The following is a 22553-nucleotide window of genomic DNA, read 5'->3' on the forward strand; positions in this document are numbered from 1 at the left end:
AAGCCAAAGACAGAAGCTTAACTGACGGAGCCACCCAGACACTCCTAAAGTCCATTTTTAAAAATATGAATGTATGATGCTTCAGCACCGTTTCATGTTTGTTTGTTTGTTTTTTAAAGATTTTATTTATTTATTTGACAGAGAAAGACACAGCGAGAGAGGAAATACAACCAGGGGGAGTGAGAGAGGGAGAAGGAGGCTTCCTGCTGGGCAGGGACCCCAGTGTGGGGCTCAATCCCAGGACCCTGGGATCATGACCTGAGCCGAAGGCAGACACTTAACTGACAGGCACCCAGGCGCCCCACACCATTTGTTTAAAAAAAAAAAAAAAATCTTTCCTCTATTGCCTTTGTTTCTTGTAAATAATCAATTGGCTGTATTTGGGTATATTTATTTCTGGACTCTATTCTGTTCCATTGACCTATTTGTCTGTTCCTTCACCAGTGCCATACTGTCTTGATTATGAAAACCTCTTAAGTCACAGAATAAAATAATGTGAGTCTTCCAACTTTCTTCTTCAAAGTTGTTCCTAATCTAGTCCTTTTGCCTTGCCATATAAAATTTAGAGTCAGCTTATCTACCAAAAAGTTCTTTCTGGGATTTTGTCTGATGTTACACTGAATCCACACATCAGTTTAGGAAGGAAAAATTTTCATACAACTATATATTCATAGACTTTTATCATTTATCTATTTTTGTCTTCATTAATTTGTAAAATCCATTTGTTTCTCTTAAAAATATTTGTTAGAAGGAAAAACAAAAAAACAAAACAAAACAAAAAACCACCTCAATTGGACCAGCAGATATGGAAACAAAAGCACTAACCACTTGTATTTTTCTCCCCTCAGGCTCAGAGAAGAATGGAAACAGAGACTGGAGAAAAGGCTGCAGATGCTGGACACTCCTGATGAGAAGAAAAAGCAAGCAAGCACAGTGGGCTGAGAGCTGCCTGCTTCATCCACTGCAAAGATAACAAACCACCAAGGGCACTCTTCTAGAAGAAAAATCTAACACCCAAGCTATGTTGATTTACTAACCAGGATACTCTCTTTGCTTTCCCATTTGTAAGGGATTTACATGTGAAACCTCCCCCAGTGCTAATGGGAGTCATTATCCAACTCAATCCTCTCTGCACAGGACAGAGTGACAGGCAATGTGACAGGGAAGCTCAGGTTATTTAATATAAAAAGCTCTTAGAATTAACACTCCCCAGGTTTGAAAGACCCATGTAGTGTAATTTATTTCCATGTTTTCTTTTCATTTTCAAATCTGAATGTTTTATCTAAGCTTACCAAGGGCAATGACCTGGATGGGAATCTGGCTTCTCTGGATCTTCTGGAAAAACAGAGTCAATCTTTTCTTCCTGTCCTGCTTTTTGTGAATACAGAAATGCAACTACTTAAAAAAAAATAAGGCTATTATTATAAAAAGAATAATTTATTAACTATACAGTTTGAAAATGAATTGAACTAAGTATCTTTCTCTTCCCTTCATATGAATTTTTTTCTCATAAACATATTTAATTAGAAACATAAAACAAGATAATGTTTAATAAACTCTGTTGTGCCCTCACTGGAGTGTGCCCTGTGTTAACTCTTTCACGCCTGCTTTGGTTAGTCTCTGGTGTTAGAACAAGTGTCAGCTCCAGCTGTCCCCAGACACATTCTGGAGACACATTCTCAGACACTGTAGTCTCTTCTCAGTTCCAGAGCATGACCACAGAGCTGGGCAGGTTCTATCAATCACAGTAACTAGAGTTCTTCTGCCCACAGAATCCTCTCTGGGGGACAGGTACAGAGGCCCTGAGCACGAAGGAATGCTGATGGCCAGAGGGACCCAGGGGAGATAACCTGAGACAGTGCTGGGAAAGACATCCATCTCTCATTAACACCCTGTGGTAACAACATAAACTTCTTCCCTTGGAAAACTGACAGGACTTCTCAGAGCTAAGAGAACCATGGGGTGGCCAGAGGGTTGGAGATGTGATTCCATATCCCCACAGTTATGAGATCCAGACCCCTGCTACAGGTTCTTATCCAATTTGGATACAACATTTAAACAGTAATCGAAAGCTAGGAAAATCTGAGCAAAGTTTGGAGAAAGAGGCTAATAGTAAAAAAATTTTTAGTAAGGACAAAGAAGGATGGGAATACATATCATGTTACCTAACAATACAAAGTGGTCAGGGAAAGTTCCCTGGGAAATTGATATTTAAGCTGAGACCTATAAAAAAATGAGTAAGGGTCACACATTATATAATTTCATATAAGTGCATAAATCATTATATCATACAGTTTGGTGTGCTTTTATTAATTTTTTATTAACTGTTTTTCCTTGTTTTCACTGTCTTGTTTCCCCCTTTTTTTCCATTCCCTACCGTTGGCAACCCCTGTACCCCATACCATGTTAATAACCGGTATAAGTCCTCCTGTATTTTCCCCATGTTCACATAGGTATGTACAGACACACACATTCACACCCACACTTACACATTGACACAGACATTCACAAATACACATGCATACTCACACACACACTACATCTAAAAGGCTTTGTGTGACTGTTTGTGTGGTAATATTTTACAAAGTAAGATCATATGACACTTCTCTACATCTTGCTTTGCTGACTCAACCTTCCTCATATAAATGCTAGGTCAGTTTATCTCCAATTCCCATTTTTTAATGTGATCATATTATACCCTGATGTAGTTGTTCCATAATAAAGCCAACAATTCTTTTAGAGATGGACAGTCACATAATTTTCAGATTTTGTTCTTCAAACAATGTAGCAGCAAATACTCTTATTCAAAGAGTATTTATTTACTAATTTATTTATTCTATTAGTTCTGTGCTAGAAAATAGATTCCCAGGAATTGGAAGTGAGAACAAACAGTATTGTAGTTCCTACTTTTTAAATGATACTAGAATGCTTTCCAGAAAGGCTGGCAAATTCCCATTTGAACAAACAGTTAATTAGAGTTTACCCTTCTCCCCGTATCACTGCCAGGAATAAGCATTATAGCATCATAGCTGCTCTTCATTTTTTCTAGTCTGAGGGATGATATCATTAGGTTTCTTTGACCCCTAGAGATTGGTTGTGGGTTTTTTTTTGTCATTTGTTTTTTAGTTTAATTTTTTTTTTTTTTTTTTGTCTGTGAATTGCTTAGTCAAACAGACCACCCATTTTTCTAAGGTTTGTCTTTTACATCAAAGTGTATAAACTATTTATACATTGTCAAACCTAACCCCTGGATTATCCTTTGCATTAGGAGTCTGGTAGAAATGAAACAGGAATTCAGCAAAGTGGCAGGATACAAAATCAACACACAGAGGTCAGTTGCATTTGTATACACTGAGCCAGAAGAGAAATCAAGGAATTGATCCCATTTAGAATTACACCCCAAATCATAAGATACTCAGGAATAAACCTAACAAAAGTATTAAAAGATCTGTGCTCTGAAAACTATAGAACACTTATTAAAGAAATTCAGGATGACACAAAAGAATGGAAAAATATTCCGTGCTCATGAATTGGAAGACCAAATGTTGTTAAGATGTCTGTGCTACCCAAAGCAATCTGCATATTCAGTGTAATCCCTAACAAAATATCATTGGCATTTTTCATAGAGCTAGAACAAACAATCCAAAAATTTGTATGAAACCAAAAAAGACCCTGAATAATAGCCAAAGGCATGTTGAAAAAGAAAACCAAAGCTGGGGTATCACAATGCCAGACTTCAAGCTATTTTACAAAGTTGTGATCATCAAGACAGTATGATACTGGCACAAAGACAGAAACACAGATCACTGGAACGGAATATAGAACCCACCAATGGACCCTCTACTCTATGACCAACTAATCTTTGACATATTCAATGGAAAAAGAGTCTCTTCAACAAATGGTGTTAAGAAAACTGGACAGCAACATGCAGAAGAATGATACTGGACCACTTGTTTACACCATACACAAAAATAAATTCCAAGTGGATGAAAGACCTAAATGTGAGACAGGAATCCATCAAAATCCTAGAGGAGAACCTAGGAAGCGACATCTTTGGCCTTAGCTGTAGCAACTTCTTGCTAGACATGTCTCCAAAGGCAAGGGAAACAAAAGCAAAAATTAGTGATTGGGACTTCATCAGGATAAAAATCTTTTTCACAGCAAAGGAAACAATCAACAAAACTAAGGACAACCTACAGAATGGGAGAAGATATTTGCACATCTTATAGATATTTGCACATCTAAAGGGCTAATATCCAAAATCTATAAAGAAATTATCTAAGTCAACACACAAACCCCAAAATTTCTGTCAAGAAATGGGAGAAGACATGAACAGACCTTTCTCCAGAGAATACATATAAATGACAAAGAAACACATGAAAAAATGCTGAACATCATTCAGGATCAGGGAAATACAAATCAAAACCACAATCAGTTACTACCTAACATCCATCAGAGTAGCTAAAATGAACTAGTCAGGAAGCAACAGCTGTTGCAAGGATGCAGAGGGGAACTGCATTACAGCATTTGTGGGAATGCAAACTGGTGCAGCCACTCCAGAAAACAGTATGGCGTTTCCTCAAAAAGTTAAAAATAGAACTACCCTACAACCCAGCAACTGCACTACTTGGTATTTATTCAAAGGATACAAACATAGTGATTTGGAGGGGCACATGCACCCCAATGTTTATAGCAGAAATCTCCACAATAGTCAAAATAAACAAAAAGTCCAGATGTCCCTCAACAGATGAATGGATAATGGAAAAGAAATGGATACATGTGTATATATACATGTATATATATGATACATACATATATATGACACCATTTATTTATATATGTGCATATGTGTATATATATATACATATGTACATATATACCTATACCTACACATATACATACAATAGAATATTACTCAGCCATCAAAAAGAATGAAGTCTTGCCATTTGCAACGATGTGGATGGAACTAAAGGGTATTATGCTAAGCGAAATAAGTCAGTCAGATATAGACAAATAACATAGGATTTCACTCACACTGGAATTTAGGAAACAAAACAGGGAAGGGAAGGAAAAATAAAATAAGATGAAAACAGAGGGAAGCAAACCAAAAGAGATGCTGAACTCTAGGAAACAATCTGAGGGTTGCTGGAGAGGAGATGGGTGGGGCAAGGAATAATTGGGTGATGGGTATTAAGGAGGGCATTTTACATAACAAGCAACTGATGAATCATTAAAAATTCTAGCTCTGAAACTATATATATATATACACAAATAAACATTAATTTAATAAAAGCAGGTTCAGAAAAACCTCTTTACCTCCATCTTTAGCTGCCTACCTATATTAGAATGATAGCTATTAAGAGAGATTCCTCTTTACCTAAGAAACTTAACTATGTAATTGGACACCCTTCATTTTCCAGACACCTTCTTTCACCTTCCTGCTAATGGTCTTCCTAAACTTTATATCCTTAGATGCTGTCCTTCTCCTTAGCTCATAAAAACATTATGTTGCCTGACTGTCTTTGGAATTAAATGACTGTGTGGATTCCCTGAATGTATACTATTTTAATTTTCTCCTGTTAATCTGGTTCATGTCAACTTGATTCTTAGTCTAGCTAGAAGGCTCTTATTTTTTTTTTAAGATTTTAAATAAACAAAATCTAAATTTATTTGACACAGAGAGAGAGAGCACAAGTAGGGAGAGAGGTAGACAGAAGGAGGGGGAGAAGTAGACTCACCGCTGAGCAGAGAGCCCGATGTGGGACTCGATCCCAGGACCCCAGGATCATGACTTGAGCCAAAGGCAGGCAGTTAACCAACTGAGCCACCCAGGTGCCCATAGAAGGATCTTAGAGAGTATAATAAATGTATTCTCCCCAACAGATGTAAATAATTTATTTAAATAATTTTATTTTGATAGCCATTCTACATTTTCACTTCTTTTTCATTTTAGTAAGTATAATCTATCTATCTAGATAGCTTGGCAGCTTTTTGGTTTTCTTGTTTTGTTTTGTTTTAAAGATTTTATTTATTTATTTGCGAGAGAGAGTGAGAATGAGAAAGAGAGAGAGAACATGGGAAGGGGGGCTGGTCAGAGGGAGAAGCAGACTCCCTGCAAAGCAGGGAGCCCAATTCAGCACTCGATCCCAGGACTCCAGTATCATGACATGAGCTGAAGGCAGTCGCTTAGCCCAAGTGCCCCTTGTTGTTTTTTTTTAATTTGTTTTTTTATATCTGTCCAATTACCTGCTTAAGATAAACTCTAAAAAGTGGAACGGCTTGGACAGAGGATGAGCCCTAAAATAGACAACTCATAGCTCATAGAAACCCCCCATCTTCCCTACAATAGTGGAGCCATTGGTTTTGCTTTGCTAGTGTTGATTCCCCCTTTCCCTTAGAAAACAGGCTGTATGGGAGCAGGGGAGATGCAGATCTCCACCTTTCAAGTGGTAGAAAAGGCTAACAACACACCTAGGCCCATCACACAAACCTGGCAGATCAAAAAAGTGTCAGAGATTGTTTCTGGGATGGACCATGACCCTGATAGGTCCAGGGAGAGGCAGGGTCAGGGCCTGGGTTGGATCTATAGGGTCTGCCAGCAGTAAAGCTGATAAAGCTTGTGGATCAAATCAGTCACCTCAGTGAGAGTATTGCCCAAGAACGAAACCAATACAAAGGAAGGCAAAGCTGAGAGATGGTGGAGAGAGGCTTTATTTTGGTCCCTGGACTCTGATGGATCTGGAGCCAGCTTTATTCCCTGGATCCTTTGACTTTTTGAGCTGATATATATATATATATGACCATCATATATATATATATGACCATCATATATATATATATATATATATATATATGACCATCTCATTCCCCCTCCAGTCTTAAATCACTGCAGTCTCTCTTTCTCTTTCTCTCTCTCTCCCATAACTAAAAAAAGTCTTGAATAAGCAAAAGAGTCCTTCTCTGGGGCTGGCCTCCAGGATACAGGCACTGGCCCCAGGGCCCTGTCAGGGGACATTTAGGGATCCTGGTCAGCTGCCTGGTCTCCATGGCTAATCCCATGCCCAACAACCATCAGGAGCTTGGCTGGCCAAAGAGTAAGTACTTGGAGATAAGTAGGTCAGCATTTCACCTGGGTAGAGACATTCCTCCTACACCTGCACAGAGATGCCTGCAGAGGCCTTGTTTACTTCCTTATTGTTCTGCAGAAGAATAATCTCATTTTAAAGGGTGGGGTCAATGTTCATAGCAGCAATGCCCACAGTGGCCAAACTATGGAAAGAACCAAGATGCCTTTCAATGGATGAATGGATAAAGAAGAGATGGTCCATATATACAATGGAATATTATGCCTACATCAGAAAGGATAGATACCCAACTTTTGTATCAACATGGATGGGACTGGAAGACAGAGAGTCAGTGAGAGTCAGTTATCATATGGTTTCACTTATTTGTGGAGCATAAAGAATAATATAGAAGGCATTGGGAGATGGAGAAGAGAGGTGGGTTGGGAGAAGTCAGAGGGGAGACAAACCATGAGAAACTGTGGACTCTGAGAAACAAACTGAGGGTTTGGGGGCTATGGGGTAAGACTGGTGGTGGGTATTATGGAGGGCGGGCTCATTTGCATGGAGCACTGGGTGTGGTCCATAAACAATGAATTTGGGAACACTGAAAAAATAAAATAAAATTCAAAAAAAAAAAGGTGGGGGCAAAGGGCTTATTGTTAGCTAAGTATGAGAAACTCTGGGCTGAAGAACTATGAACAACTTTGCTTTTAAGTGTTTACTTCTGAACTTCTCAGACTAATTAACATGCTAATATTCATCAAGACTCTACAGTGGTTCCATGTGGTCTGGGCTTGCAAATGCCAGACAGCTCAAAATCTGCCAGGTGAAAGTCCTGAGCTACACCCTCCAAACTGAAGACTTTAAGCCAGTCACTTAACCTTTCTGAGCCTTAGTTCCTTCATCTCTAAATCACCAACTTCTGAGGGCTGCAACATATTTGAACAACACCTAAAGCATCAAAAGTCTACAATAAATGTTAGCTATTAACATTTTAGGATTAAATTCCACAATGAACTTCTTCTATTATTGCTTTATCAATTTATCTTCTTGACCAAATGCACAGCCCCCTCCATTCTATTTGTACTTGTGTTTATACCCCAAATACAACCCCAGCAGAGCAGAGAGCAAATAATGCTCTACTGCTTGCTGCTATGGCAGGAGGCCTGTTGACAGGAGGTGACAATGGAAGGTATAGTTTAAGCCATTAAATCAAAGGAGTCAGCTGGGAGTCAAGGTCACCTTGACTTTTTACCTCCACACTGGTTTTAGTGCCTGTTGAGGTTCTTCATGTGTAAACTGTGGTCACAGTGCATCTGCAGCGTGGGTCTGCTCTTCCAGTTGAGGTTTGTTCAGGACTTTGATTCAGGATATTTTTCTCTATTCTCTTTTTGTGTTTTTGGAATTTACACTCTTAAAATGTTGCCATTCGAGATGAAGTTTTTTATTAGAATATGCACACTGAGTAATTGGGGTAAATGAAGATACAGAGCATTCTAGATCCCACACATCCTGCTTTGTTGGGTTGAGAGAGGAAGAGGCAGGTAGGCAAGAGGATGGGCTGTTTACAACTGCATTGCATTTCAGAAGGGTACTTCTTGAGGTGGTAAGCTTAATGATCAGACACTGCTGCCTCTGAACTTCTGCCAAGAAATCAGTATTTTAAACATTGTTTTGTTTTTGGCTAGTCCCAAAATATGTTACAGTTCCTCCCAAGGAGAAAATTCTCATCTCTTCAGATACCTCCTTGAAGCCCAGTGCAATAAATATGGACTGGCTCCTTAAAAACCTTGTTCATCCCCAGGTGCAGTTTTCAGTATCCTTGGTCTCTTTACTTGATTGCAATTGGTAGCCAGTCTTTTCAGGTTTTTGTTTTGTTTTTTGTTTTGTTTTTTCACCAGTACCTTCTATGTGGCAATCAGACCAATGGTAGTCAAAGGCTTTTCAAATATGCTTAATAGATGTATATACATCCTTATATATTGGTAAAATCTGAATGAGGAGTATAAAGAAATATAAAGGGTTTTTTAAATAAAATAATAAATTTACTTAAGTAAAAGCATATTTATATTTTATTTAAATTCAATTAATTAACAAGGAGAGTATTTTTTATAAATGGTAAATGATGGGAAAACAAAGGCAGAAGAAAAATATTAAATTTCCTTACTACCTACAACCTACTGACTAGTCCTTGAAACAGGCAGTGTGACATTCTTCTAGGGGACACAACTGCCTTGATATTGACACTTTGCTAAGGGCAAAAGGAAATCCTAGCCAAAGCCCCACACCCATCCAGGATCCTATAAGCCTACTTTAACACATAAGAATTCTTTTGGAAACTTCCTTTATCTCCTTACTCCCCAAGATACATGTTGGCCATCATCTCCAAGCATATGGCCCACCAATAAACATCTGAAGGGTCTCATGACTAAGATTTTTTTATTATTATATTATGTTAGTCACCATACAGTACTTCATTAGTTTTTTATGTAGTGTTCCATGACTAAGATTTTATTTTTAAGGTAACAAGAATTACCCTCTACAAGGTCCTGTAAAGCTTGTTTCCAAAATTCCTGAGAGACTTACATTATCCTTAACCACCTCCCAACTTGATATATATAATGGGCCACTCCTCCTGACCCCAATGCAACTCTTTCTGCCACAGGTCCTGTTCCATGCTTTAATAAAGCCACCTTTTTGCACCAAATATGTCTCAAGAATTCTTTCTTTACCATCAGTTTGGAACCTTAATGTCTTTTCTACATCGATAAACAAATAACAAAACAGATGGTGCGTAGAGGTGTCAAAACTTGTGTCAAAACTTGTGTCCCAGGTATTGGAACAACACGGGACTCCTGCCCCAGAGTAAGGCAGGAAAAGGGTTTACTCCCTTGCTCTTGGCTGACCCATGTCTGTGAAAGTGTCCTAGTCACTCTAGAACATAAAACAAGTGTTGGGCAGTTGTACATGTATTTCAGTATATTAAAAATTCAAATAGTAGCATATACCCAGTTCAAGTGTTCTGAGGAATACAGTGCAAAGAAGGGTTCCCTCAGAGACCCTACCCAGAGGCCCAATGGTGCAGGAAGGCCCAGTGCTAGAGACTGAATTTTCAAGGATCAACATTTTAAACATAGATTCTTTCCCTCCTTCTCTCCAGTTTATCTGTAACTCTTTACTTACTTTTCTCACTTCTTTCTCTGATTAAGTAAGAGGGAAAGGAAGAGCAAGCTGAACATTTTAGACCAAGCAATTAACCTTTTTCTGCAGTATTCACTTATTTGCAGACACCCTGTATTGCCAAGAGGGTTCACCAAGCAAAGCCCCACAATCCTTCCTCCTAAATGTCTGTCCCAGTCAGTCATTCTTCTACCATCTCTGTTTCCAGGTCAACAAAAAAGTGTCCCTCTTCTCCCCAAATATAAGACTGTTAAAACACAAAATTCAACCAAGTGAATTTGAAGACCTAATTGGTTTTATTAAGTGATTCATGAATTGTGCAGCATTCCATCTAGCAAGCACAAAGATGCTGGAAGAGTTGTACAAATAGAAGGTTTTATATAGGAAGGAGGATAGTGCAAGGAAGTTATTAACAAAAGAAAAAAAAAAAAAGATTGTTTCAGGCCCAGGTGACTCTTGGGGTAGAATGGTCCAGAAGGATTTGTATCATTCACATTACCTCACAAGTGCTGAGGAGGAAATATCAGATTGAGTATTAAAAGGTCACATTCCTGGAATAGGTTGAAACTATAATTAAGTCTGTTGCTGTTGCTGTTGCTTGTTGCTGTTTACTCCACTTGGAGCTTGTTGCCTCTTTTTTAATACACATAATGTCTGACTCTGAAAATTTGATCATAAACACAGTTGTGAATAGCACCAGGTCTTAAGAGAAACTAGTCTTGCTGCAAAACAATCAATGGCAACACCTCATGATCAAGTCAAAGCTAAGCCTCTCTCCTTGCCTCACACTAGGACATTGTCCAGGCACAGCAGGGCATTATCCTTCTTTATCCAAAAGCAGAAGGGAAGAACCTTAAACTTTCTTATAGAACTTTTGAAAAATGAATCAGAGTGCAAGGATTCATCCTCTGGGTGAGTGCCACTGATTAACAATGCGGCTGGCAGATGGAGTTGGAAATGATTGCTGCCTGCAAAGAAGTCACAGTTATTTTCATATTAATATTAATATTTCTATTCAGCTTTCTTTGGTTGGCATTTGTCAGATATTTCTTTTCTATCCTTCTATTTTCCACTGTCCTGTCCTATGTACCACATTGAACATACAATGAAACACCATGAGTCTGACATCTCTCTTGTTTTTTCTATCAGCCAACTCAGCCACATGCACTCAGATAAGTTCCTCCAAATACAGCACAGAGCAGGGACCCTATGTTGCTGAGTAGACAAGTGGGAGGCCCAGAAGATGTCACTTGAATTCTCATGATTGATCTTTCCCATCATGCTTATGATTGGGAGAACATGCAGTCACACTTAGGATTGAGTACTAAAACTTTGTTTAAAAAGTAAAAAGGATTAACTAGAGCTAACTTTTTACTAAGTGTGACCTGATAATAATTCTCTTCTGAGACTTTTTCTAGGATTATATCACAGTATTTACGCCAACAGTCAATGTGTATCTATTCAATGTGTATCTATCCCAATGTGTGGAATAGTGGTTCAGAGTGGTTAACAAAGGAAGAGAAATCCATAAACCTCAATCCATAAACAACCTCAAGTGTTGTTTGCTGGGACTGTGACCAAGACACAAATATAAAGTCTTTATTAGTAGAGCCTGGGGATTAAGTGCATGGGCTTTGGAGTCAGGCAGATCTGAAAGCTAATCTCAGTTCTGCCACTTTTTAGACATGTTAGCTAACTTCTGTAAGAACAGGTTTTCTCACCCTCAGAATAGGAACAATAATTCTACCTCATAGAAATTTTGGAAGGATCACTTGAGAAAATGTACATGGTCTACTTCAAAACTGGAGTCTTAATTTGTCTCAGTACATTACTTGGGAGAATGAGGAATCAGGTCTTGCACTGAAGTGGTTATTTTGTCCTGCATAACAGAGAAGTCTTACTCTGGAATATCCTGAAAATCATGAGATGAGCAGAGAATTTCAGAGAAAATGAGAAAGAACTGAACAGGTACTTTTTGGGGGACAATACCCAGGTGGCCAATGAACATAGAAGAGAGTGGGTGTTAAACCTCACTGTATTGGGAAATTCAAAGCAAAACCATGGTGGGCTGCCATACACACTCACCAGCACAGCTACCAAGAGGATGACTGACAATACCAGGTGTTGGTGAGAGTATAGTGTGTGGGAACACGAATTAATGCACCCACTTTGGAAAATAGTTCAGCATTGTTTACTGATGTGAAGGATGAGCATGGTCCATAGTCCAGCAACTCCATGTGCATCAGGAGATACGTGCAAGAGTGTTCATAGCATTGTTGCAATGACTGTAATCTGGAATTGGCTCAGATGCTATTCAACAGCAGAATGGATAAGTGGATTTGTATTCATGCAATGGAATGTTATATATCAATGAAGATAAAATAATTTCATCTGCATGTAACAATATGGATAAATCTCAAATGTGATATTTAGCAAGAGAAGCTGAACACAAAAGAACACATACTGTGAGATTCCATGGGTGTGAAATTCAAAAACTGCAGGAAAAAAACAAACTTGGAGATGCATATTTGGTAATCCATGATCAAAAGGAACAGGGAAGTGATTACCTTAAATGTCAGGGTGAAGGCTACCTTTGGTGGGGAATGAGGAATTTGTGAGACGGGGGAACTGGGTGGTTTCTGGAGTGCTAACAGTGTTGTGTTTCTTTTTCAATATAGGCAACACTCATATGTGCGTTTGCTTTGTGATAATTCTCTCAAATGCATTTTTTTGTTTTGTAAACTCTTTCTGTATGTGTGTCATATTTCACCACAACAAGGCTTAGAAAAAGAAAATGTGTGTAAATGTTTAGCACAGCTTAAGTTCTCATTAAATAAAGTAGTTGTTGGTTTTCTTTTTTTTTTTTTTTAAGATTTTATTTATTTATTTGACAGGCAGAAATCACAAGTAGGCAGAGAGGCAGGCAGAGAGAGAGGAAGGGAAGCAGGCTCCCTGCTGAGCAGAGAGCCCGATGTGGGGCTCAATCCCAGGACCCTGGGATCATGACCTGAGCCGAAGGCAGAGGCTTTAACCCACTGAGCCACCCAGGTGCCTCAGTTGTTGGTTTTCTTAATATTAGTTTGGAGATGCTCCATTGTAACTGCAAAACTAGATGAAATACTTCAAACTGACAACTCTTTTTCTAGTAGTAAAAGCTAAGACAAAGACAAAAAGTGCCTAGCCCACGAGTGCATCAGGAGATGTCGCTGGATAGGGACTTTTTCATTGCATGTTAACCAAGCCAGCAGGCTGCTGGCAACTGCAGGACACAGTGCCTTGTAAGGTCATGTCCAGCAGAACTCAGAATTATCTAGGCTGTGTAAGCAAGATTTTCTGAAAGTAGAGACAGCTATGGACATTATATGAATCTTTCCTGGTGATTCTAACCTGCAGCCAGAGTTGAGAAGTCTGTATCAGTGCTGAGGTGGAGGATGGCAGCTGTTGTCAGAGAAACATCTATGCTCCCAAGGAGAATAGATACCTTAGAAATGGAGCAGAAGAGTCTTCAGCAGACCCCACACTCTCAAGGAATTCACGTAGCAGGCTGAGAAGAGTAGTGGTCGTGGTGCCTCCTCTGAGTAGCAAGTTGGGAGAGGTTTGTTTCTTAAGGCAGCAGAGCTTCTGTGTTCACAGTAGTATCTTAGGTCCCATTCAGTGCTCAATATTGGAATTACTTTTTCAGAGAAGGGCATTGGCACCCCTTTGGTCCAACATCATCCTGAATAATAGCCCATATACTGACTGCACAGACACCAGTTGTTGAAAATATGGTTTTCAGACCTCCTAAGAAATTTTGACTGTTTAATTACTTAAAAAGTTATAAGCTATTTCAATGCTATAACAATAACCAAAGATGTCAACTTAAATATTTATGAGTCTCTCCCAAGACACATGTGCCTCTAGAGACAAAAGATATGAAATGAAGATAAGAGAAACTGAGCTTACCTGAAGGATGTGGCTCAGAAAAAATCCAGAGGACACCAGGACAAAATAGTCAATAGTCATGTCTCTCTGCCCCTGCCATGAGCACACCCTTTGTGTATAGCATTTCAATTCAAGTCTGATAGAAACACTTGGGAGTTACCATCAGACTCCACAAACTAAAGGTCACAGTTCCAAACAGGATTGTCCCCACTTAAGATGCCAGCCACAAATTCAGGAATCTCCATGGCATATGTACTTCTGACTGAATGACTACAAGTTCAGGAGACTCCCATGCTCACCTCCCCACCTTTATTTCATTAATTCACTAGATTGATTCACAGGACTCAAGAAATCACTGTATTTAAAAATACAGTTTTATTATATAAGATTCAAATCAGGGTGAAACATGAAAAGATACATAGGGCAAGGTCTGGAAGAGTCATAACACAGAGCTTCCATGACCTCCAAGGAACCAGAGAGAAAGGCCTGGCAAATTCTTTATTATACAAAAAGCTTCATACTTTGGGACACAATGTTGTAGAAGAGGTAAAACAGGATAGTCATATTATGAAAACTGAGATTTTGTCTAAAGCAAAAGTCCCATATGTAATGGGACTTTTTTTTTTTTTTTTTTTAAGATTTATGTACTTACTTTTGATAGAGATAGAGCACATGAGAGCATGGAGGAGAGGGACAGAGGAACAGGGAGAGAGAGCATCTCAAGCAGGCTTTCCACTGAGAGCAGAGCCCAACTTGGGGCTTGATGTCTAGCTCCTGAGATCATGACCTGCACTGAAATCAGGAGTCAGTCACCTAATCAACAGAATCACCCAGGTACCCTGGAATGGGACTTCAAATAAACCAAATGATCAAATTCAAAATGTTATTTTTATTTTATTTATTTGTTTTTAAGAGCTTAGTTATTTGACAAACAGAGATCACAAGTAGGCAGAGAGGCAGGCAGAGAGTGAGAAGGAAGCAGGCTCCCCGTTGAGCAGAGAGCCAAATGCGGGGCTTCATCCCAGGACCCTGAGAACACAACCTGAGCCAAAGGCAGAGGCTTTAACCCACTGAGCAACCCAGGTGCCCCCAAAATGTTCTTTTTAAACCAAACTGCTAACTGGCAAGTCTAAAATGTCCTGCCACCCTACAGATTGTAGGCTCATGAGGAAGATCAATTTAAAAGGTTATGGAACTGACTAGCACCAATAAAACTTTCCAGTTTATATAAATCACTAATAAGGTAGCAATTTACAGTAAGGAATGTTTTGAATAGGTGATTGAGAATCATTGTGCCAGATTTTTGGCACCCTTTCAACCTGCAGCAAAGCCAACGAGACATATTAAATAAGAGAATTGTGCTTGGTGACTGGAATGGGAACAGAGGCAACCTCCCCGCTCCCGTACTCTGACCTTTAACCCTCATCTCTACATTCCAGATGTAGCACATCACCCTTCTGTTTTCACGGTAGAATGCTTTCCTTAGACATGCTTATATTTATGTTTATATGTAACCCTTATTTAAATGATATTGTATTTTCTCAAGGACATATCAAAGTCATCTTTTTTTTTTTTTAAAGATTTTATTATTTATCTGACAGAGAGAGATCACAAGTAGGCAGAGAGGCAGGCAGAGAGAGAGGAGGAAGCAGGCTCCCCGCTGAGCAGAGAGCTGGATGCGGGACTCGATCCCAGGACCCCGAGATCATGACCTGAGCTGAAGGCAGCGGCTTAACCCACTGAGCCACCCAGGCGCCCCAGACATATCAAAGTCATCTTAATTGACATTTGTCAACCAAAATTTAAAAAGTTTCCTTCAGTGCATATTTACTATCAAACCTGAGGGTTAATCTCATAGTCTTATCCACTTTAAAATTAGTTATGACCAGTCAGTTCCAGAGAATCAATTTCTGACCTTACCCCAGAATTTGGTGTGTACACTTTTGTACACTATGACAGAACTTAGTCTGTGAGTATAATTCAAAGTTACTGTTCAAGTCAGCCAGGGTTTACTTTTTCAGGAATGTGTGACTAATCATAGGCATTTATTATGTGCTTAGTTGCCTAGATGGTATGTCCTAAGCTAGAGCCTTTAAAAACATTGTTTTCTTGATATTTGGTTGTTAAGTTAAAGCCTTTACATATCTTTCATCAGTGGGACATGAATAAAGAATGAAGTTACTTCAGAATGAGTCTGGCACAGTCCCAGGACTAAGGAGAAGTTAGAGGCAGGAAGGAGAGTTCAAGAACGTTATTTCTGCCTGGAGTGGATCTCCAATGTGTATGTTTTTTATTTTCCAAAATTAAATGAAAAAGCAGCTGTTCTAAGGACTCAATCCTGTGGCAGAACATCACTGTGAGCTTTAGTTATTCAACACCCAGAATCTGCTTTATATGCTGATGTTTCAGAAGCACTCATGATGGTTCATCCTTGAATCTAAAAGACCAGAGTTGGACACACAGATGGCATGCCATTGGTGTATATGCAACACCCACACCACATGCAGTTTTGTCAAGATTCTGTCACAAAGCCAATGTGTCTTCTTTGAGAGCAGCCATTAGAAGAAATTGTTTTTGTCAGCTGCCCAATGGAGCAGGCCAACCTCTGCATGGGCAGTCCATTTGTTTTCTCTTGGGAGTGGTCCTGGATGTTTCACGTGTCCACTGTGAGGCATGTGACAGACATGCCTTAGAGAACACACTGTGCTGTGAGCCAGGTAGTAGCCAGAAATTAGTGTGGGCCTCAGTGAACTCTGTGAACCAGAAATTAGTGTGGGCCTCAGTGAACTCTGAGTCAATATCTATGCATAGAAGCCCCTGCACTGGCTGCTGCAAACTTCCCAAGATCCACAAATTCAGCGTGTCCCAAACAAGAACCATGATACACTTCCACAAACTCCTTCTCTATGTGCTTCCTGTCCTAGTCACTGATACCACCATACATCAAGAAACATGGAGATCTCTCTGGGGTCTCTTCCCTTACCCCTGAGGATCCCATCAAGTTCTGCCAAATCTTCTCAAATATATCCATTTATCTCTATCCCTAATGTCATAGTTCAAGTGGGACCCAATCTCCCACCTGAAGAAATCTAACACTTTCCTAACTGGTCAGCCTCATCTGCTGCTCCTCCACCTGCTCTCCACCCTAGTCCAGGGTGATTTTTTAAAACACAAATACATCACTGCCCTGATGAAAGACTTCCACAGTCTTCCACTAGTTTCAGGACATCAATATCCAAGCTTAATGTGGTCTGCGCCTGTAATTGCAGCTTCTTCTTGGGCCACACAACCCCAAAGTCTTGACAAAAAAGTCCTGCTAGCTATGCTCTCATCCACCCTCCTTCCCACTAGACATTTCTACCTGCTATTCCTTCTGTCTGCAATGGGAACTTCTCAATACCACCCCCATTTGTTTTATTATGGTAAAATAGAAACAACTAATAAATACCATTTTAACCATTTTAAGTATACAGTTGTGTGGCATTAAATACACTCATGTTGTCATGCAAAAAATGCAAAACATGTCACTAGTTTGCATGTCACTCTTGTACAGGGACTATGCTAATCTTCTCTGTATTGTTCCATTTTTAGTCTGTGCCACTGAAGTGAGTACTCATCCTCTTTTCACTATAAAGTCTGACTCATCCTGCAGATCTTAACTTCAAGTCAATTATTCAGGGAAGCCTTCCAAAACCAGGCCCATCTCCTGTCAGACAACCCCTTGACTGCACAGTACCCAGCATGAGCGATATGAGCTCCGTGAGGGCAACACCCCAGGCCAAAGGCGGTAGGCACACAGTAGCTCAGTGCATCCTAGTTAAATGAATAAGTGAATGAATGAATGAGTGAATGAATGAAGAAATGCAATGCTACCCATAGTAGAAGACCACCTTGGCACTTTTGTAGAAAGCCATGTCTTGACATACCTTACATTGTTTTGATCTCCATTCCAGTGTAAGATCTTGGTTCCTCTTTGGAAAACTAAAACCAATAGTGGGAGAGGGTTTTTTTTACCTTTTCTCAAACAGAAAAATTGCTATTCAGACTTCACCTTTCATAAAAGAAGAAAACATGTAGTAATTTTTAAATCCTGTGTTTTAATTTAATTCTATTTATCAGGGTTTCAAAACTACTGAATCTAGACTCAGAGCTCTGCAGCAGTTTGTAATTTCTAAAAACTAATGCAAAGTAGAGCTTATTTTGCATAAGCCATAAAGCAAAGTAGAGCTTATTTTGCGTAAGCCAGAAAGTAAGCCTGATCCTGCCCCACAACATTTGCATAGAAGTCTCTATCATCCATCAGGGCTACTAGTGGGGTCTAGAGGTGGCTTTCCTCAGAACATGGGGCTATCTGCACCCACCATGGAAAGCTTGTCATGCTCACTCCCAAGAAACCTTGCTATGGGCCAGAAATAGATCTAGGCTTTCATGGAACCAAGGACTCCACTCCTGAGTTACAGCTAGAACAGCTGACACATTACCCTTCACGCTTTATGTGTTATTCATAATACCAGGAGCTAGGGATCAACATCATCATCAACACAGTACCCTAATTTTACAGATGAGGGGAAAACATTCAGAGGTCAAGTAGCTGGTCCAAGATTTCTCAGCTACAGCTGGACCAGATTTGGCATCAAGTTTGGATGCCAAAACCCTTGCTTACTCTTTTCATTTCATTTTTCTCCATATGACATTAACTGCTGCCTTTTTAGAGGCAACTTCTATTATAATGGTGCCCTTGAAGTGGTATAAATAATGATTCTCTGGCCACTCTGCACATGGCAAAGCCATAGAAAGTAGGAAGAAATGTAGCCTATGATTATAAGGTCCTTTTTTTTTTTCCCCAAGATTTATCCATCCACTTCAGAAAGAGAGAGAGAAAGAGAGCATGAGAGAGAAGGGGCTGCAAACTTTGAGCAAACTTCCACTGAGCTGGGAGCCCAACTCAGGATTTAATCCCACAACCCATGAGATCACAACCTGAGCAGAAAGCAAGGGTTGAACACAACTGACTGAGACCCATATGTTCCTATAAGGCCCTTGAATATGACTGAACACTTAGCACTGGTAGCACTCTATGGTTATTCAGTGTGTTGACTCATGGGCTGATGAAAAGTCTTAAAGGAGCTATCACATGATGATCAAGGCCGTCTGGTAACACACAAAACCCTAAAAAACCCTGGGCCTATGAGCTGTCCCCCAGGCTCTGCCTCTGCTGTAGAGAATGTCCTAGACACAGGCTAGGAGCTGATTACTGCCGGGATATCTGGAGTTACAAAGTAATTTCACTTTATCTTGGGGGCAAAAAGCTAGAATGCTCTTTGCCTCTAAGCACAGCATCTGGTAGGCAGGTCCCCAGGTTTCCTCTAATCCTGTCTGTTTCCACCCTCTTCATGGAGAACGTGGTGAAGAGCACACTAATCTCTTGGATCAAAGCAAGAACGAAATGCATAACACTCCCACTGTAAGATCAGAGTGTGCTTAGATAACCCCATGGGCTCTTGGCTGAAGAGGTGATGAGAGAGAGGCGCCTATCCTGAGGTTACAGACTGAAACCTTCTGACACCTGTTCCCTTACTACCACCATCCCTGTCCAGCCTTGGCTACACTGAGCCAAAGGTTCCAGTGACCAAAAATGTCCCTAAGTCTGGCATCTCCTATCTCCCCATTAAGTTTTCCTTTTTTTGTATTTACAAATCCTCTTTTCATCACCTCTGCCGAGTGTTCTCAACACCATACTCCCTATGACCCTCATCTCCTTTTCTCTTGGCCACAGCTCATTTATTTCATTTATTTCATTTATTGACTGTCAAAACTCCAACTGGAGCAGAATATAGGTGATTTAGTTTTATTAACACAGCAATGTGTACTCACATTCCCCAAAGTTTATTATTTACCTTCATTTTATGTTTTCCAAAACTTCTTTAACAAAGAAATCTCTCCAGGGTTCCTTCATCTTACTTCAGTGATATCACCTGCCACTTAATTCTGAAAGCACTTCAAACTGTTGGGGAGGTAGGGGCTAGGCTGAGCTGTTTTATATTATTTTCATGATTTTTAAAATTACTGTCATTGTCATTATTATTATTAAGCATTAATTCCCACTGTGATGCTTACTTATAAAATTCTCTCCTGACTTAAAAAAAGTTCTGCTTTTGTATTTCTTGAAATTAATGGTTTTATGGTTGAATCTTAACTTTGTAAGCTTAACAATAATTTCCACTGAACTGTGTATTCCATACCTGCTCATTTCCCCATTAAAGTGTGTGTTTTCATACAAAGACACACTGTGTTTGTGAAAGGCATCAAGAACATGCCTGTGGTTAAGATGCACAACACCCTGCTTATTCAGGTATTTATTCCTGTTCTTTAACTTTTCCTTGCTTTCCAGGGAAAACTGATGCTCTGAGAAAACCACAGGTAGTTGTAGGGAAATACTAATGATCTTTTGAGGGGAAACTCTTACATATCCATTATCAAGTGCTTATTTGGTTCTAGCACTTACAGTTTAAATCACTTAAAAATATGCATTATCATCAATTTTGAAGGGCCCATTTAACAAACCTGTTGAAATTATGGACAGAATGGAAAAGCTGCAGAAAAGACATCGAAGACTGGCACACTGAGCTGGAAACATCTGTGCTACTTTTCTTCTACTGATACTGAAAGGGCTAATCCAACGAAGTCCTGAGGCTGCAAAGTATGGCATTTTGTTGAGAATTAGATTTCTCAGTTTACTGAAAGCAAAACAGATTGCTACACACTGCTATGTGTGATCACTCAGCATGTGTAGGAGGATTTGTGTCTTGTAACAAAACAACAAGCTGTAAATAGTTCTGAAAGCTGAGAGTTGGGGGCCCATAAGCACAGGAAGCTGGTAAGGGATGCAGCTATGGTAATGGGAATAGTGTCCTAGCCAGATGTGTATCACTGGGTAAGTACCAACCTGACTTCCTAGTGCTTCAAAATAAATTGCTAAGGAAATGTTGAAAAAGAAAAACAAAACTGGGGGCATCACGTTGTCTGATTTCAAACTTTACTACAAAGGTGTGATCACCAAGACAGCATGGTACTGGCGCAAAAACAGACACATAGACCAGTAGAATAGAGTAGAGAGCCCAGATATGGACCCTCAACTTTATGGTCAATGAATTTTTGACAAAGCAGGAAAAAATATACAGTGGAAAAAAGACAGTCTCTTCAATAAATGTGTTGGGAAAATTGGACAGCTATGTGTAGAAGAATGAAACTCGACCATTCTCTTACACCATACACAAAGATAAACTCGAAGTGGATAAAAGACCTCAATGTGATGCAGGAATCCATCAGAATCCTAGAGGAGAACATAGGCTGTAACCTCTTTGACATCGGCCACAGCAACTTCTTTCAAGACATGCCTACAAAGGCAAAGGAAACAAAAGCAAAAATGAACTTTTGGGACTTCAGCTAGATCAAAAGCTTTTGCACAACAAAGGAAATAGTAAAAAAAAAAAAAAAAAAAAAAAAAAAAAAAAAAAAAACAGGAGGCAACCCACAGAATGGGAGAACATATTTGCAAATGACAATACAGACAAAGGGCTGCTATCCAGGATCTATAAAGAACTCCTCAAAACTCAACACAGTGCAGCAGAGTTCCCCTTTCTCTACATCTTTGCCAACACGTATTTGTTTCTAATTTTTTTAATTTTACCCATTCTGACAGCTATGAGGTAGAATCTCATCATGGCTTTGATTCGTATTTCCTTGATGATGAGTGATGTTGAGAATATTTTCATGTGTCTGTTAGCCATCTGAATGTCTTCCTTGGAAAAGTGTCTATTCAGAGACAACTAGAAATTTAATTACATGGCATTACTTGTGCATTTTACTATCAGATCTAGATATGTTCTAATTTAAATAATGCCTTATACACAGCACTCAACACTAGTTTTCAGGTAAGGACATAAGATATAAAGATATAAAGCACATTTCAATCATTTATAATTGTGAACTATACCACTCAAATATAACCAGTAACTCTGAAGACAGATATTACCTATCGTTCTATAACAAATTGTCCCAAAATGTATTGGGTAATAAACCAATAAACATTAATAAATAATGTTTATTTAATTGTTTTAATTATTTTATTATTTATAATAAAACAATGAACATTAATATCTCTTGCAGATTAATGAAGTTGTCCCGGCTCCAGGTCTCTCACAAGGTTGTAGTCAAAATGCAGGTCAATACTGTAGGGATCAGATGGCTTGATAGGCTGGAGTCATCATGTCTAGTCCACATCGTAGCAGTGAGGAATTAAACTCCACATATTAAAGGGAGGAGTGTCAAATAGTTTGCAGGTGTGTCTTAAAAGTATATGTGGTTATAGATAAATGTAAATTA

The 22553-nt window shown here is 39.3% G+C and overlaps 1 protein-coding gene and 1 non-coding gene across 2 annotated transcripts in view; one reads left to right on the forward strand and one right to left on the reverse strand.

The window, feature by feature from the left end:
* FAM240B (family with sequence similarity 240 member B) overlaps window positions 1-1523 on the forward strand; it is a 28516-nt gene extending 26993 nt beyond the window's left edge. Inside the window, exon 3 of the mRNA XM_059143253.1 lies at window positions 849-1523. Within this exon, the coding sequence (XP_058999236.1) occupies window positions 849-942 (94 nt within the window). The 3' untranslated portion in view covers window positions 943-1523. The remainder of the gene's footprint in view (window positions 1-848) is intronic.
* A 16153-nt stretch (window positions 1524-17676) lies between these two features.
* LOC131813295 (U6 spliceosomal RNA) lies at window positions 17677-17778 on the reverse strand. Its single transcript, XR_009346720.1, has one exon. It is a non-coding gene; the product is annotated as a U6 spliceosomal RNA (small nuclear RNA).
* Between the last annotated feature and the right edge of the window lie 4775 nt (window positions 17779-22553).

This window comes from Mustela lutreola, chromosome 12 (assembly GCF_030435805.1).
Source record: "Mustela lutreola isolate mMusLut2 chromosome 12, mMusLut2.pri, whole genome shotgun sequence".
NCBI lineage: Eukaryota > Metazoa > Chordata > Mammalia > Carnivora > Mustelidae > Mustela > Mustela lutreola.